The sequence below is a fragment of the Petaurus breviceps genome, unplaced genomic scaffold (assembly GCF_028583685.1).
Source record: "Petaurus breviceps papuanus isolate PSGF00001 unplaced genomic scaffold, PetGlider_PUasm1.0 126, whole genome shotgun sequence".
Classification (NCBI taxonomy): Eukaryota; Metazoa; Chordata; class Mammalia; order Diprotodontia; family Petauridae; genus Petaurus; species Petaurus breviceps.
The window spans coordinates 52,144,623-52,162,624 of NW_027185655.1; the positions used below are offsets into that span (position 1 = coordinate 52,144,623).

At 38.4% G+C, this 18,002-nt stretch overlaps 1 protein-coding gene across 3 annotated transcripts in view; it reads left to right on the forward strand.

Moving 5' to 3' along the window:
• Positions 1–13,205, forward strand: part of FAT1 (FAT atypical cadherin 1) — a 170,293-nt gene extending 157,088 nt beyond the window's left edge. For 2 of the 3 annotated variants that reach the window (XM_069095620.1, XM_069095628.1), the window contains exons 25-28: positions 747–1,378; positions 3,251–3,388; positions 10,476–10,511; positions 11,732–13,205. In XM_069095620.1, the coding sequence (XP_068951721.1) occupies positions 747–1,378; positions 3,251–3,388; positions 10,476–10,511; positions 11,732–12,360 (1,435 nt within the window). In that variant the 3' untranslated portion in view covers positions 12,361–13,205. The remainder of the gene's footprint in view (positions 1–746; positions 1,379–3,250; positions 3,389–10,475; positions 10,512–11,731) is intronic. The other variant, XM_069095638.1, reaches the window with a different exon arrangement.
• Positions 13,206–18,002: the final 4,797 nt, after the last annotated feature.

Consider the following 18,002-nt stretch of genomic DNA (forward strand, 5'->3'; position numbering starts at 1 on the left):
ATGGTTTTATCCTGTTACCTAGTTTTCTCCAATATTACTTACTCTGTTGCCAAAACACTTGAAGAGACATTTTAATCCAAATATTAGAAATGTTCCAGGCATAAACATCAGGATATGCAGTCCAAATCTCTAAACACTTCGTTAGTTGGCAAACCAAGAAAGTTCATTTGAACCTTTGAGTTTTAGATGATTCACTGAGTCCCTTGAATCTGAGAAATTTGATCTCTAAATGAACAATTTTTAAACAGTCTATAGGATTTAGAGCTAGACAGGACCATAAAGATCATCCAGTCTGACACTCCCCCCCATCCCCAACCTTACCCACATTTTATAGGAAATTGAAACTCACTTACCCAGGTTCAGATGATTAATCCAGAATTTGAACCCAGGTTCTTAGACACCAAATTCAGTGTTCTGTCATTTCACCATTAAGGCTCTGTTGAAAACTATTTTCAACACTGATGATTTAGTGTGTGTGTGTGTGTGTGTGTATACACATAAATATACACATATATCTATATATATATTTGAGTTACTCAGTTTTTACATTTAAACCCAAAGTCTAAGTAAATTAAGGACCAATTACAAACTCAACCTTCTCTTCAACAACTTTCAAAAGACCCAAAAAATATGATTTTAGAAATGAGTTCTCCAGCAAAGGAAGAGTTTTCCGAAGTTCTGCCACCACTAAAAATTCTCAGATTTTTTGTCACTTGATTTTAAGTTCTTGGCTTGCTTTCTCACAGGTGTCAGAGCGATATCGATGAATGTGCTGTTAATCCTTGCCGTAATGGGGCTCTTTGTGAGAACACCCATGGCTCCTATCGCTGTAACTGTAGCCTTGACTATCGAGGAAAGCACTGTGAAGACTCACTTCCCAATAAGTATGTGTCTACCCCATGGAATATTGGATTAGCTGAAGGAATAGGAATCATTGTGTTCATCGTAGGTATATTCCTACTAGTGGTAATATTTGTTGTCTGCCGCAAAATGGTTCGTAAAAAGAAGAAACGCCAAGCGGAGCCTGAGGACAAACACATGGGACCCACCACAGCTTTCTTACAAAGGCCATATTTTGATTCAAAGCTTAATAAGAACATTTACTCAGATGTACCGCCCCAGGTGCCTGTCCGCCCCATTTCTTACACTCCAAGCATTCCGAGTGATTCCAGGAACAATCTCGATCGAAATTCCTTTGAAGGGTCTGCCATTCCAGAACACCCCGAGTTTAGTACCTTCAATCCAGATTCTATGCATGGACACCGAAAAGCCGTGGCCGTCTGCAGCGTCGCACCCAATCTGCCTCCCCCACCTCCTTCAAACTCTCCTTCAGACAGTGACTCGATTCAGAAGCCCAACTGGGATTTCGACTATGATAGTAAGAACCTCCCTTTTTTCCCTCCTAACGAAAATGTCCCTGAGATAAACCTTGTTTTTAAGTATATGGAAGGTAGAATCAAGTCAACAACCCACTTGGTGTTCCACACGACCCTCTTATTTCCTGACTGTGCATTTGGACTGGTTTTCCTCCCAGCTTCCCTGGCTTCCTTCAAGAGTCAGCTCAGATGCAGCATTCTACAGGAAGCCTTTCCTGCTCCCCTGCTCATTCCCCTTCCACATCAGATAAGACAAGAAAGGTAGAGTTGGTCACTCCAAATTATGGAGAGCCTTGGTTGCCAATCTAAGGATTTTGTACTTGATTCACTGACAGCAGGGAACCATTGAAGAAATATGAGCAGAGCAGTGGTCTGGCTAGAGGCCCAGGGTTTCGTTGAAATTTTCCCACAAGAAATGATTCATGAGTTAGTTCCTGTTCACTGGCTTTGAGAATAATGAAGTTAAGTAGAAGGTAAATCATTATTGTGTGGTATATCTGTTGAAGTTAAACCGGCTTCAGCCATCAATCAACAACCACTTATTAAGGACCTACTGTATGTATTCCAGACTCTGTGCTAGGTTCTAGGGATACCCTGCCATAAAGGAGCTCACATCTGAATGGAGAACATAAGTTCAACTCCAGCCTCAGATGCTTACTCCCTGTATGGCCCTGGGCAAGTCACTTAACTCCCTGTGCCTTGGCTCCTCATCTGTAAAATGAACTGGAGAAGGAAATATGGCAGACCACTACTGTAGCTTTGCCAAGAAAACCCCAGATGGAGTCACAAAGAATCAAATGTAACTGAAACAACTGCATAACAACAAATAAAAGTAAAAGTCAAATAGTAATAATAGCTGACATTTTTATAGTGCCTACTATGTGCCAGGCACCTTTGCAGAGTGCTTACAATTGTTATTTAACACAACAACCCTGGGAAGTGGGCACTCTTATTATCTCCATTTTACAGATGAGAAAACCAAGGTAGACAGGTCAAGTGACTTGCTCAGGGTAAACAGCTTAGTAAGTGGCTGAGGCTGGAATTTAAATTCAGGTCTTCCTGACTCCAGGCCCTGGTGCCACCTAGCTTCCCTAAATAAATACAGAGTAGTTAAGAAGAAGGGATTCAGTCAAGAAAGGCTTCCAGAAATCATCTGTGTTTTCTAATGTGAGTTGTAAAGCTTTAGAAGTCCCTGCATTCAGATGAGCATTTATTTTGGGTGTGGGATTATTTTTTTTTTAAAGAGTGAAGTTCAGTCCTGCATTTTCTAAATAATGCCCTCATGGTGTCTGCCTTTTGAAAATCTAAATAGATTATGTTGGCTTAGCCAAATTCTTACAAAGCTATGTTGGCCTTAATGAGTGTCATTCAAGGCACTCCACCCCTCAACCAGGTTTTGTTTTGGGTTTTTTTGCACTTTTATGTATTTTATAATAAACAGGCTTTTATAGTGTGATTGCTTAAAACCATCATTGATTTCACTGGCTAGCAGATCACACCCCTTCCATACTTTAGTGTAGACAGTTTGATTCATTACTATAGCCATAAAATTAATCACCTGATCATGAGTCTCTCCAAATTTAGTTAGACTGTTCAAGGGATGAACAGTGAAATAGGACCTGTTAAAATTTGTGTTTCCCAGGCAGAACCTTCAGGAGCTGAGGGACCCCTAAAAATAGGCTCCTGCTGCAAAAAATAACCCTTAACCTTACCTCTGTGGAAGAAACTCCCCACCTGGGTTCCAAACACCCGAGAACTATGTTTAAAAAGAAGGATCCCCTTTCTTACTCCCCAGATCTCTTGTCAGGAACACTGTCAGCTCGGGATTTATTTTGAAGTTGTTCACATTGTTTTCCTGTACTTTTTTCCCCTAGCTAAAGTGGTTGAACTTGAACCCTGTATTTCAAAGAAACCTCTAGAGGAAAAAGTGTCACATCCTTACAGTGCTCGAGAAAGCCTGTCGGAAGTCCAGTCTCTGAGCTCTTTTCAGTCAGAATCATGTGATGATAATGGTATGTAGAAGAAAATTTTCCCACTGTGCTTGGCTGCTGCTGTCTCTATTTTTCATTCCTTTTATATTATGCATATTTGAATTGAATGACCTTTCTTAAGGCCCTGGAGATCTTATTTAAACTGAGTACCCCCATTTTTATGTTAGCTACAAGCAAATATATAAATCATTCACATTTAGCAGGTAATTGGACTTTAATAATTTGCACATGCTTTCTTAGTAATTTTCTTAAGTTAATACTATTCCTCTCATTCCCAGTAATCCAAAGCTCAGTGTTGAGTTATTAGTACAATAGAAAATCTTATCCAAGAGCTAAATGTCAGGTTTGTTGTTAGTTCAGTTCATTTCAACAAGCATTTGTTTAAATGACTTTTATAAACAGGGCTTTGTGTTTGAAGAAAGCCACAAGGCTTTTCTAAACGTATTCAGAAAGCTTTATTGGATCTATCACCTTATATAGGGGAGAAATCCCTCACCCAGAAAGGTAACAACTCATCCGTGCCCTCCAATCATGCATGATTCTTATCTATCGCTTCTATAAATCCTCATTTGTAAAGGAGCCGCCACCCAAGGAGCTTAAGACCTTCAAAATTCCTGAATATTAGTACTACACTCAGATTCTCCAGTCAGTGTCTCATCATTTGGGCAATATACATTCTTCATCCACTTGATTCTTCCTATATAGATGACACGGTCAGGTTCTTTTGAATGACTGTGAACTTCATTGAGGGAATACTGTATGCTATGACGCTTGACACAGCATAATATCCTCAAAAAGGGGCTTCGAATAGAACCTCAGTATCTGTAGTAAATCCCTTTTCCATTTGGATTTGTCACCGGATATCATACATAACAGTGGTGAATACCTTGAGTGAGTGTGGATATCCCTGGTTTGTGCATTGGTTAATATTGTTACCCTAAGGATTGTTGAATAAAATTATCTCTGGTTATATTATTCTTGTATGATCTTAACATACATGGAGAATGTTTTGTTTGACTTTAGCAGCCCAGGCTGCATTTTGCTTGGCTGGGTCAGATGCTTTCTTGTAATCAACAAACAATAAACACAGTAGGTCCTCTTTTTAGAGTAGATAGAAAGTTCCAACACAGTCAGCTTCCGTGGACGCTTTTCTCGAATTACTAGATTTTATCTGTTTCTTTTGCTGTGGCCTCAGTTCCCACTTGGATCCTATTAGTACTTACTGGGAATGGAGATTTAAGAAACTGCTTCTATGTTCCTTTGACTTTGTCATGAAGGAAGTTCATGGGGGCTCTGAGGCAGGGATCAAGAAGCTTACTTATCTGGTTTTTGACCATTGTAAATAGCCAACTATACTATGTTGAAACATGAAAAACATAAAATATGAAAAAATAGGAATATATTCAAAAATAGAGTAAAATAAGAATTTTACCTACATAAATTTTTAAAACGTTCATTTTTAGTCTTTATGCCTTGCAAAATACTTGATTTTTATTTTTTCTAAGACTCATTTGATAAGTCCATGATAGCATCTAGTATATGAAAGAGGCCTAAATTTGGCCTTAGAAGAACTGAATTTGTTTAAATCCTGGATCTTCCACTTAATTGCCTTTGTATTCTTGAACAAATCACTTGACCTCTATGGACCTCAATTTCCTCATCTGTAAAATTAAGAAGCTATACCTCTGAGGTCTCTGTAAGATACTCCCACCTGTACATAACTTCCATGAACATGACTTTAAAAATTCTATCTCCCTCCCTGACTTTTCCGTAGTCCTCATTTCTTGTTTCCAGCAACTGTTAAATATCTCTATCTGTGTATCATGACAATACCTCAAAATCAACATGTTTGAAATTGAGCTCATTATCTACTTATCCCCTCCCCCCCAAAAAAAGCTCTATCAATCTGCTTAATATTTCACTTTATTTTGAAACTACTATAAGCCTCCTATTCACTCAGGTTTATACATCAAAAATATACTTGATTTTTCTCTCTCACCTCCACTGCCGTATACAGTCAATACAGCCCACTTCTTTGTACTCCCACTGCAACCAACTTCTTCATCCCTTTCCATCTCCTGGATAATTCTAATAGTCTTCTTACTTGACTCCCTAACTACTTACCTATCCCATCACCAATCTGTCCTCCGTACTACCACCTCCCATCTCTCATGCCTGCAGGGGACATTTTCTGTTTCTCCATTTATAAAAATTTGTCTCTTCCTTCAAAGCCCAAGTCAGGTATACCTCCCCATACCTCTACAAGTGAAATATTGTTTCCCCTAAACTCTCATGCCTTTTTGAATTCTTCAAGGCATTTAAATATTGATAGAAAGAAAGAAAGGAAGGAAGGAAGGAAGGAAGGAAGGAAGGAAGGAAGGAAGGAAGGAAGGAAGATAGGAAGGAAGATATAGATATTATCCACCTTTTGGACTCTAAGTACATTCTGGTCAAGGACCTTGTTTTATTTATCTTGGTATTCCCTCCTAAGATAATGCTTTGCAGATCATAGGTGATTTACAAATGTTTGCTGAATTGAATTAAAAATTTAGTTGCCTCTTAAAACTTGATATGTTTAGCTCTTGAGACATTTAAGTTAAGAAAAACTCAACCATATTCTTATGCTGACTTGTAACTTTTAAGAAATTGGACATTTGTATAGTTTGGATAAAACAGAAGGAGGTTTCAAATTTGTCATTGTTGTACTTACAAAAAAAAATGCTGAACTTTAGCAGAAGGTTATTGATGAGGAAAGTCTCAGGTGTATGGATGAAGCAGTTTATAGAGGAAAAGCTAAACTGGGAAGTTTCTGCTTTAATGAAAAGTAACAGAGACTGCGATGTTAGAATCATCCTTTGTAGATAAATCCATGTTTGTTCTCCATGTTTTGTTTCATGCTTCTACTAACACTAGTTTTCCCTAACTTTTGCACCCCTTACAAGCTTCCTTGGTGACGGTAATACACCTTGTCAATGCTGTCGTTGACGTTGACATGGTGGATAAAGAAGGTATCTATCTGTACGCATTCACACATAGATGCTTCGCTTTTCATTGTTTACACTGGCTCCATAGGTACAGTTGCTTAATGATTGGCTTTATGTGAACAAAGTCGTCCTCAAAATGTGTCTTGTGTGAAATTCTTTCGCTTGCGTTGGATGTATTGTATGTATCAAGGGGAGTCAGTGAGCATAGCATGTCCTCAGAGTTTATTTTATCCAAAATAAATTTTTAATTTTAAAATTGTATTATATTTATTATATATTATTTTATTGTATTTATTATTTATATTTATTATTTTAAAAATAATTAATTAAAAAAATTTTTTTGAGATTTTTAAAAATGCTGTCAACTTCCTCTTTAATGACTATGAATAAGTTAACAGGAGACTCCAGTTAAAACTTTGTCTCTACGATTGATTTATTCCGCCTTTTTCCGCCTTGATCTCAGTATTTCCATCTATGAGATTAAGGAGATTGGTCTGGATAAGTTCTAAGGACCAGTCCAGGCCTAATAAACTCTGCTTCACATTCAGACACAACAGAAGAAGCACTGTATACATTGTTGACCCATAATGCTGATAAAAAAATGCAAAGACCTCTTACTGTCTCCTCTTTTTGCATATGTGCATTTTTTGGTGTTCGTAAGATGTGTAAGAAATATTCCATGTGTAGTGTTACTTCATTGTTTTCTTTGGTTATTCAAGTGAAAAAGGCTTCTGTTTTTCATATAGGCTGGTACCAAGACGTTTAGAAGCCTCTCTAATTCAAGAGTGCTCAAAACAAAACAAAAAGGAAACCAAAACTCACTCTCTGTGGTATGTGTTTGTTGGATGTATTGATTCACAAGCCCCAGAACAGCAGGAGTAAATCGTCCTGATTTCTTCCCAAATGACCACTGAGGCCTCCTCTGGCATATTTTAGGTCTAGGAGTCTTGCGCATTGGCATCAGAGAATGAGTTCTAAGACTGCATTCATAAAGGTGGATGGTTAATATTTCCATGAAAATCAATTAACATGACCATATTTATTAAAAACTGAAAGAAGATTGTCTCCAGAAGAATGATTGGAATAGGATGGGACAAACGTTATTTCATCTGTCTGGGGAAACTCCTATGAATGTACCTCTTCTGTAATTTAGTTTCCTTGGGCAGAGGAGGGTAGGGAAGGGGCAGGAAATCCAGAGATTTAGAGGTTTGCTAGTAGAATAGCCCGTAGGTATAATCAGAGTTTGAACACAGATCTTCCAAATTCTAAGTCCAGCTCCCTATCTACTACACCAGGGGTACTCAAAAGTGTGGTCCAGGACAGGGGGTAGTGGAGTTGGGAAGGTAGATTATCAGTGAGGTCAAAACTATTTTCATAAAAATATTAAAATGTTTTAATTTTTGATATGGCAAATATCAGTAGATATTACCCATATATAAGCAAAATCCCATTATAGGGTCATCAGTAAATTTTAAGAGTGTAAAGGGATTGCAGAACCAAAACACGTGCGATTTTTCCGCTGTTCCATCCTACCTGTCCAGTGTTAAAACCCCTGAACTCAAGCAGAACAACATAATATATGTATCTCATTTCCTCCTGGTGGCAGTGGTTTATTCATACTCTGTGGTGCCTCTATTAAATTTCGGAATTTTGTGTTCTAGACTTTTTAAATAGTAGTTTCATGCCAAATTTGACTGTCAGAAAAAGGTAACTGTTTCTAAGACCAGAATCACTCATAATTCCTTACTCAATCATTAAGCAATAATTAAGTTCATAGCACTGTATTAAATACAAGGATGTTTCATTTCCTGAGGGAAAAAAATGCCCTAGTGGTGAACCAGCTTAAGAAAAGCACCAGTCCTATTTTAGGGGGTCACTTGCCTCTTTAAGGAAACGATCAGCAGAGTTCAGATTTGGTCTGGTGCTATCTGAAGTTTTTGTTGTGTGCTGTTGATAATGGATGATGTTTTCCATGGCTCTTTGAGGTTGACAACGCTATGAGGTAGGTAGGGCAGATATTGTTATTCCTGTTTTGTAAATCAAAATCAGCGACTTGACTAAGGTCATATACTTGTCATAAATAGCATTCCGAAGCACAATGTGAACCCAAGACCTCCCGGCTAGAATTCTCCCACTCCATCCACTTCCGTGTTGCATTTCTCAGTAAATGAATATGCTAAACTCCCCATCAGCACAGTTTAGAGAAGCAAAACTGAACAGTTTTTAAAACTAGGATTTTACTTTGTGTATTACTTTAAAACTTAAGGATTCACGTATAACAGGATGATAGGATCACCTGCTAAAATCCAAAAGGGACTTTAAAGGTCCCAAAAGGGACCTGAACAAAGATCTTCCTAACTTCACATGTGGGAAGGCCCTGATTTCATATGTGGGAAAACTGATTCTTAGTGAGGTAAAGAGACTTGTTCAAGGTCAGAGTTTTAAGTGACTTAGCTGAGATTTTAATCCAGGTCCTCTGACTCTGAAGCCATCAAACCAGTAAACATTTAATAAGTGCCTGCTACATACCAGTCACTATGCTAAATCCTAGGGGTACAAAGAAAAGCAAAAAGTCCCTGCCCTCAAGGAGCTCACAATTAAATGCACTTATTTTGTGGCATGCACTGTGCTAAATAAATGAATATTTTTAAGAACCTTCGAAGGGTCACCAAAGTACTTTCAGTTCTGAAGAGTTTAGTTTTACAGAAGATAGCTATAACATATGCTTGTTACATATTATTTTAAATAATAGACAGAACATAGCTAGTTGGAGGCAGAAATATTTAGCCTGGCAAAACTTGGGGGCAGGGAGGTATATACTAGTTGCTTTTAGAATCTGATGGGCCATCATATGAAAGAAGCATTCATCATCATAGACTCACAGATTTAGAATTGGAAAGGACCTCAGTGTAAAGGGTCCAGCCTCCACCCCTCATTTTGGAGAAAAGGAGATTGAGGCCCATGCAGAGATTAAATAATTTGCCCAAGAACATGTGACTGATGGCAGAATGAAGTTTCCAGAAGCCCAGGCCTGCTGACTTGAAATCCAATGTTCTTTCTGTTTTCCCACACTAACTCTTTTTCACTCAATCCCAGAGGCTATAGATTAGGGGGAACAAACTTCCAATAAGGAGGTAGTTTTCATCCCAGAATGACCAAACCTTCCTAATCATTGGAGTTTTCCAGAAGCAGGATTAGGCATCCTCAGACAGTGATGAATTCCGCACCTGGAGGTCTTCTAGTAGCAGCATCTGTTAACAAAAATGTGATGGGAGGGGATCCCTATTCAGGATCCAGGCTGAACTCTACACGTGACCACTGAGGTTGGCTCTAGTCTTTAGATTTTGTTTGCTAAGATGCTCCAGATTTAACTCACAGCCATGTCGTGTTTTCTCTGTGTTATACTTGTCAAAGGATGTATGTAATTACAGGTTGGAGGAAAGAAAATAGCTTGTTCAGATTATGTTCTGAGAAATTGGTTAAAAAACCATTAAAGCCAGTTAAATCACATTCCATTCCATGTTTAATGAGCAGGATTTGGAAAGAAATAACCGTCGGAGTTGGTCACAGGTGTCTTAAGGTGTTCGTTTTTTGTTGAATACCCTGGCAGTGAGTGCATTTGTGGTGTTTCATTGTCCTGAACTCTGGGGGGGATTGTGCATGACTTAGAAGAATAGGGTTTAAAACCTTGCTAATTATTGTGTTCCTGCAGGCACTTAGAGCTATTAATTCAGATCCATTTTGTTTTCAGCACCATAAGTGTAAGATTTTAATTGCTTAGGGTTAGATTTTTGTTGGCTCATTTTCTTTAATTCTTTAACGAAACCTGTTCTTCCAAGTGCAGATTCCCAATCACAAGAAAAACAAAATAACTTATTGAAGGAGAATGTTATGCTGCATAGCAATTGCTGTCCTTACTTTCCTCCCAACATATCTCATTTTTGTTGTAATAACCCTTACTTTCAGTAGGATAACTAGAATCTTGTGATGAAGGGTCCGTATAGAACCCCGTTTCCCCATTGGTGCCACCAGCAGCCACTGTATCTTTATTGCTTCTTAATTACATTTCCTGTTTGATTCCTAATTGTAAATGTTTTCTTCTCTTTTTACTTTGCCGTCTAAAGAATCTTTCGCTGCACCTGACCTCACCAAATCAAAAGGTGACTTATGCATGGGGTTGTTCATTGGTATTCACTTTTTTAAAAAGTTTGTTATGCGAAAGTTTAACCTTAATACTGATTAATAAAAATAATTAATAAAATACTACCTATAATAAAAACTTCATTTCCTGTATTAAGTAAATACAACATTCAATAAGTATACAGCATTCATGACCTTGCTTTTCTAAATAAAGATAAAAAGACAGTTTTTGTCTTCTTACATTCTAATAATAGTGGTCCCACAGCATAAATGTTTACACACAAGTGTAGTCTTGGGTAGGGTTGTAACAGGGGCAAAGGAGAAGTCCAGACAACATTTATTTTGGGATTTTGGTCCAACCTGTGATTTCAGTGGTATTACGAACTCATCCCTCTGTTCTCAGCACTTAAGAGTTGTCTGGACGCCTTGAGACATGATTTGTAATAGAATTTGAAACTCTGTCTTCTTGATTGTGAAGATGGATGTCTTGATCCAGAATCTCCTGCAAAAGTTTGAAGAAGGAAGAGAGCCCTGTTAGCTCTAAGAGAATAGAGGACTGATTTTTATGGAAAAGATCTTTAAAGAAGTAGAATCTATTAAGAAATGAGAAAGGAATGATTTTTTTTTCACCCTAGGGGTAGGGATAAAGCTGGCTTGATTGCATGGGCAAAAATAACATTCATTATTCAATATATTACACATTTTGGATTTTTTTTTCCACTTTAGCATTGGCATTTTAAAGATTGACTTGAAGGTTTTTAAGTATGTATTTAGGCTTCTCAGTTAATGAAGAAATTTCACTTAGAATTCATGCTTGGTATTGGACCAAATATTCCTCAAGACTAAATATGTATTTCATTTAAAAAAAAGGAGTTCTTGTCATGATAATACAGTTTGTAGTAAGCATGTTGGGTTGGTTTTTGTTTGCTTCTGAATACTTTATACACAATTTAATTTTGAGCGCATTGCTTATGTTAAAATGGTTTGCTTGGCTGTTATATATATCCATAAAAATCTAACTTTCAAAAAATAGCTGGGGCCTAGTAAACTTTTGCACCATGAAACAGCTGTATATGGGTAAGGACAAGTTGTCCCCAAGGAATTCAGTTCAGTTGAACAAATTAACCTAAAAATAAAGCATGTCTTAATACTATACTTTCTTTAGTTTTCTTCAGAGTGTTTATAAGAAAGAAACACTAAGATATTAATTCCACTTTGTGCCATGTTTTCCTTTTCCTAGGGTATCACTGGGATACTTCTGATTGGATGCCAAGTGTCCCACTTCCAGATATACAGGAGTTTCCCAATTATGAGGTCATTGATGAGCAAACGCCCCTCTACACAGACCCAAGTGCAATCGATACAGACTATTACCCAGGAGGTTATGACATTGAAAGTGACTTCCCACCACCTCCAGAAGATTTCCCTGCCCCTGATGAACTCCCACCATTGCCACCCGAATTCAGTGATCAGTTTGAATCAATACAACCCCCCAAAGACATGCCTGCTACAGTGTGTAGCTTGGGTTCTTCCACAAAAAGCCGGCAGAGGTTCAATTTCAACCAGTTTCTCCCCAATTTTTATCCTGTTGATATGTCTGAACCTCAAAAGACAACAAACGGAGAGAACAGTAGTTGTAGAGAACCCTTCACCCCTTACCCTTCAGGGTACACCAGAGACTTTGAAGCACCTACCGTAGACAACATGTCCATGTCTGTGTACGCTTCGACAGCCTCGTGCTCCGATGTGTCTGCGTGCTGCGAGATGGAGTCGGAGGTCATGATGAGTGACTATGAGAGTGGAGAGGAGGGCCATTTTGAAGACGTGACCATTCCTCCACTGGATACGCAACAGCATACAGAAGTCTGACACTCACGTTCTAGGGGGAAAAAAGTGCCTGGACTTTCAAGAACTTCTCTTCTAGACCGATATCCTGAAGATTTTCATTTTCTTTGCAGCGACGCTTGAATGCTTTGTTTTCTATGAGCTAAAACTGGCATGGCTGCCCTGGATCAAGCAGCTCATTTCCACATGTTATCTGGGTTCCATTTCCTGACCTACTGTGTGTGATTGGATGAACTTAAGATTTCCATTGGCTGTGCCATAAATAAACGTGGGTTTTTTTTTAATTTACTTTGTCTATATTAAAGTAATAAAAGCAAAAATCAGCCAGACCTCATCATCATTTTAGCATGATTCATCTAGATTTCATTACGTTAACTTTTTCTTTTTTTGTGTAAATGTATGTATATATTTGTTTTTAATAATTTTTAATTAGATTTTGTAGATATTTTGTCAGTTCATTTTCCACTGAATCTTCCTGGTGTTATTCTGTCATTCCCCAGAACCCTGATTTTGATTATCGGTCTTTCATTATATGTCCATTTGACTTGTGGCACAGCTCTTCATGCAAACATTTCACTGTATTCTTGCAATACTAGCTGTATATAGAATGAAGGGAGACCTGGTACTTTCTAGGTCAGACACGGTCATGGAGATGTCTTAAATGGGTTGCTGTATTTTAGAATCAAACACATTTTTCCCTTATTGGAAAGTGTAATGGGGACCTTCTGCATACCTGTTTAGAACCAAAACCTCCACGACACAGTTTTTATAGTGTCTGTATATTTGTGATGCAATGGTCTTGTAAAGGTTTTTACTGAAAACTACCATTAGCCAGTCTTTCTTACTGACAATAAATTATTAATAAAATACTTTAGCTTTGTTGCTTATTTTTTCTGTATTTTACTCCTTTTCAAGTTTTAGTAGGTGGGTTTCTTTTCATATGGACAATTTAGTTTGCAATTTTGTTTGCCACCACCCCAAGAATTCTTTCTCAGTCTCCCAAATCCAAGGACAGCCTATGACAAATATGACCAGTAGATGGCAATATGTGGCTACTTGATACTATGCCTGGTTCTAGGAGGGTGATGTAGGCTATCTATCCAGCAACATCTGACTGATGCTACTAGTAGTCCTTTGTTCTCAAAGAGGACCATGACATTGGGAAGATGATGCCATGACTTGTAAGTGAATTAGATTTCACTGAGACCAGCCTCACTGTCCCTTCTGGAGTTTTCTGGGTTTGGTGGTAAAGGTATAGATCAGGACAACTAGAGATGACCCCTAATGCAGTGGGAGACCTCGGCCTTTTTAAGCTAAGGTGTTTCCCAGGTCTCAGTTTGTCTAAGGCAATGCCCACGCGGTGATTAAGTCTAGGTAAGAAGAAAACAGGCAAAGTATGACCTTTTTTACTCAGAAAGGGGAAGAAGCTTAGGGCTTCTGACCAAAAGAAACAATTGGTATTTACCCTCACTCTGAGCCATCAGAGCCCAAACAATGACCAAATGAGGCTTGGGCTGGGACCTACTGTTGGCCAATCAATGAGAGCCAGAGTGATTTTGGTTTAAAATATGGTCCCTAAAAAAATAAATCTAGTCCACAAACTTAAAGATATCTTGTGAGGTTTTAAGTGATCAATATTTATATTCCTTTGGGCAGAGCACCTGCAGGTAAGGGTATGATTCCCTGTGTGGACAGAGGGAGAGGAGAGGAAAGAAGGAAGGAAGGAACTGTTACCCAATTGGAACTGGCCAGTTGGGTCCCTAGTGGAGCAGCTACTCATGGGTTATTGTTTGTCCTTCATTCTTGAAGAGGACCATGACCTCAGGAAGGTGATGCCGTGAGTTGCAAGTGAAGTGGATTAAAGTGAGGGAGGGCTGTGCAAAGTCACCAGGCTCACTAGAGGAGTGGCAAGATACAGATCAGAAGGATTGGAGATGGAGATGGCCCTGGATGTCCAGCAATGAAGTAGAAGCAAACTTCTTCACTTATATCTTCATTCTCATGATCAATTGACATTTCCTGACTATAATTAAAGTGTATCCAGCTTTTCTATCTTAGACACCATTCCTGGATAAAGCACCTGTAAGTATCTCACCACTTCCCTTTAAGTGTGCCTCCCAGTAGGAGATTTTGTGTTGTGATTCTGCCATATCTCTTAATTCATGTAGAATCAGTGCTTGCCAGAAATTAGACAAGGTGCTTGGAAAGGTCCAGACATCTTGTCAATATAACACCCTCCCACTAAAAATGCTGTGATTTTTTTTTTCTCTTAAAAGCATCGTCAAAATTATTGGGTTGGGGAGGAAAGGTGAAGGATTTCATAATATTCGTTGAACTCTAATAGGGGATGACCTAGGAATAATTGGCAATATTCTACAAAGATTCACATGATCCAATAGAATGTAAGCTCTATGAGGGCAGGGACTGTTTAATTTTTAGTTTTGTATCCAGAATGACTATATAATGAATGTTTATTGATCGACTAATTTCACCACTCCCTCTTTGCAGTCTTTGCATATCTTATTTAAATGGTCTTCATGAGTTTTTGTGCCTGGAGGAAAAAAGAAGTTCATCCTTTGGAGGCTAGCATTCTGGGGATGAACCATACTGGGCAAGCTGGGCCAATACTCAACAAAATCAGTAAATAATTATTAAATTCCTACCGTGTGCAAAGCAATGTGCCAAGGTGGATAGAGCACTGGGTTTGGAGTTTCAAGCCCCGTCTGACACAGATGTGTGACCCTGGGCAAGATACATGACTTTGAGCATTCTAAGTATTGGATGGGGCTTAATCTGCATCAGTGGAGAGAGAGTTCTGGAGCCCAAAAGATTCCTAAGGAGATGAAATCACAGCTTTCTTATATACATGCTCATTTGTAGAAGGCATTATGCTAGGTGTTAAACAGTAATGGACAGTCTCCTACAAAAGCCTTTCTACCTTGATTAGACCTGTCCAGAGTCTACAGGTATGACCTCCAAGAACCCAGGGTCACCACCCCATGGTAACATGAGTGAAGTTACCAATATTACATGGTGTCTTATAACCAAGGCTGAGATTTGCCATTGACAGAGTATCAACTATATTACCCAACTTTGCAAACTTTATTCAGTGGAAATTGTACAGCAACATGGAATTGGGGAGGCCCACTACACAATCCATCTTTTTAAAGATACAGAAAACAAGAGTTCTTGATCACATACGCAACTCTACATCCTGTTGAGTCTTAGAAAAGTTGGAATGACCTTTGCGTTCCCCTCCAGTCTTGTCTTGCCTAGTTAACTGCCCAACTAAAAAACCTTCAGAAGGTTCAAACATGCTCTGCCTCTGCCAGGGGGCTTCTAAATGTCACTTCCTCTAGATGCTGTTGCCTTTTAATGAAAGGTAAGAGAGAATTCATTTGCACTTTGCCATTCTCTGAGATGTGTTTGTATTTGAGGACCATTTCTTGTTATTGGAGACATTAATTTCCTGCTAGCGCAGAAAAGGATGAGCCCATTTAAGAGAGATGAGAGATTTATGTATTGAATGCCCGTTAAGAAATATGTGCCAGCCAAAGAACAGTTGAACTTTTCAATCCCTATTTTGGTCTTGCTCAATTTATTTTATATTTTCTCAAGTTCCTTTCTAAAATATGGTATTTTTTTCTGTCAAATAAGAAGAGTAAATTTAATTTTGTTAATAAAAGCTAAATGTGAGGAGGTATGCCATAGGAAAATAGAGTCCTCATTTCTGTGCTGGGAAAAATGAGGTAGATGGTCAGTTTTTTCCCCCAGGTATCTTTGAAAGCTGTGTTAACTCTTTCAGGTTGTTTTCATATGATGAAGCAGAAACAACTAGACATCCTACTGGCTTGAGTCAGTAAAGCTTCTGTCTGTGACTCAGTAATAGCTGCAGAACAGTGAAATTCAATACTGAATTGATCCTCTTCTTCAAAAATCACATAGTAGAATTGGGGATATTATTGAGCCCTGGGCACAGTGGGTAAGCCATGGGGCTTTGAATCAGGAGGACCCAAGTTCCAATTTTTCCTGAGACATTTGCTGTGTGACCCTAGGCACGTCCAGCCTCTCAGTGACTGTTACCTCATCCTAAAAATGGAGAGATTCCTAGCACCTACCTACCTCACAAGGTTGTTGTAAGGATCAGATGAGTTAAAAAGCATTTCGCAAACTGCAAAGAATTACATAAATGTTAACTATCCTTTTTTCTCCTAGGTCATCCTATAAGAAATATCTTTTCAAAACAGATTCTGTCAGATGTCCTGGCAAATTATGGAAAATATGAAAAGAGACTCAGTATTACTAAAAGGATCCTTTTGTCATTTTCATATATAACCAGAGAGAAATAAGTTTGAAGGGAGTGATTAGAGGTCTCTTAATTTGAGACTTTGAGAACGTGAGTTGTGTCTTGTTAACTTTTTAAAAAATATCTTGATACACACACACAACACCTTGAGGGTGATCCAAGGACAGTTCCAAATGCTGAAACTGAATTAGGATCATGTGACTGATATGCCCACACAGGACGTTTTCATTGTCATTCCACTGAATATTTGTAAGGAAGCTCAATAGTAAGGATTCTTAAGGTGAACTTGGAAAATATAGGATAAGTAGTGTCATTAGCACCAATTGGGTAGAAGTTCTGTTTCTAGGGGAAATTGATCTGAAGAGAATCACCAAATGCTGACTGGTATAAAGGGGATGAAATGGGAAAAAAGAAGAGGTTGTATAAACACAATGAGTATTGGTAGGGAGGGGATGGAGAAGCCCAAGGACCACCTACTATAAGGATTACCACCATAAAGATGAGCACATATATCTGGTAAATTTGCAAACAAGTATCATAATTGAATGGGTGGGTTTGAAGTAGGAGAAAGGATAAGGAATGCCTGCGTATGTTTGTAGACACTCTGGTAAGATATGGTATCCTAGGAGGAACGAGGAAACTGAGTCAAGCACAACTGCACACTGGGCCACTCTCTCAATTATCCCTCATACTAAGGGGAGAAGCAATCATAACTACAATGAAATTGGAAGACGACAAGTCTTCCTTGGTGAAATTAATCAACCCGTACGCTAAGAGTCCAGAGAAACAATCAGAAAAACATAATGAGGGAAACATCTTGAATATGACATGTTTTAATAAATCAAAAGAAAATTGCTCAGTATTGGAAGCAGGAAGCGGGAAAAGATGATAGTTCACCAGGATGGTGAGGACACCAACAAATAGGAATTTGAGGTTTAATTCAGAAATATACTTACCAAGCTCCAGAGAACCTGTGTCAAAAAGGAAATAGTCGGGGCGGCTAGGTGGCACAGTGAATAGAGCACCGGCCCTGGAGTCAGGAGGACCTGAGTTCAAATGCCGCCTCAGACACTTAACACAAAAACTAGTCATTTGACCTTGGGCAAGTCACTTAACCCCAATTGCCTTCTGAAAAGCAAAAAACAAAAAAAGGGAAATAGTCTAAGTAGGCAAGAAGAGACAACTTAGGTTAGCAGGAGTTTCAGTCAGAATAACAATATGACTCCTCACCAACAATGTGAAGTAAAATATATATTATTTTAAGAAAAGCAAAAGAAAACAGGTTTCATCCATGGACAACATCTTGCAAAACTGAGCAGAGGTATAAAGAAAGAAAGGAAATATAAATATATATTTTAAA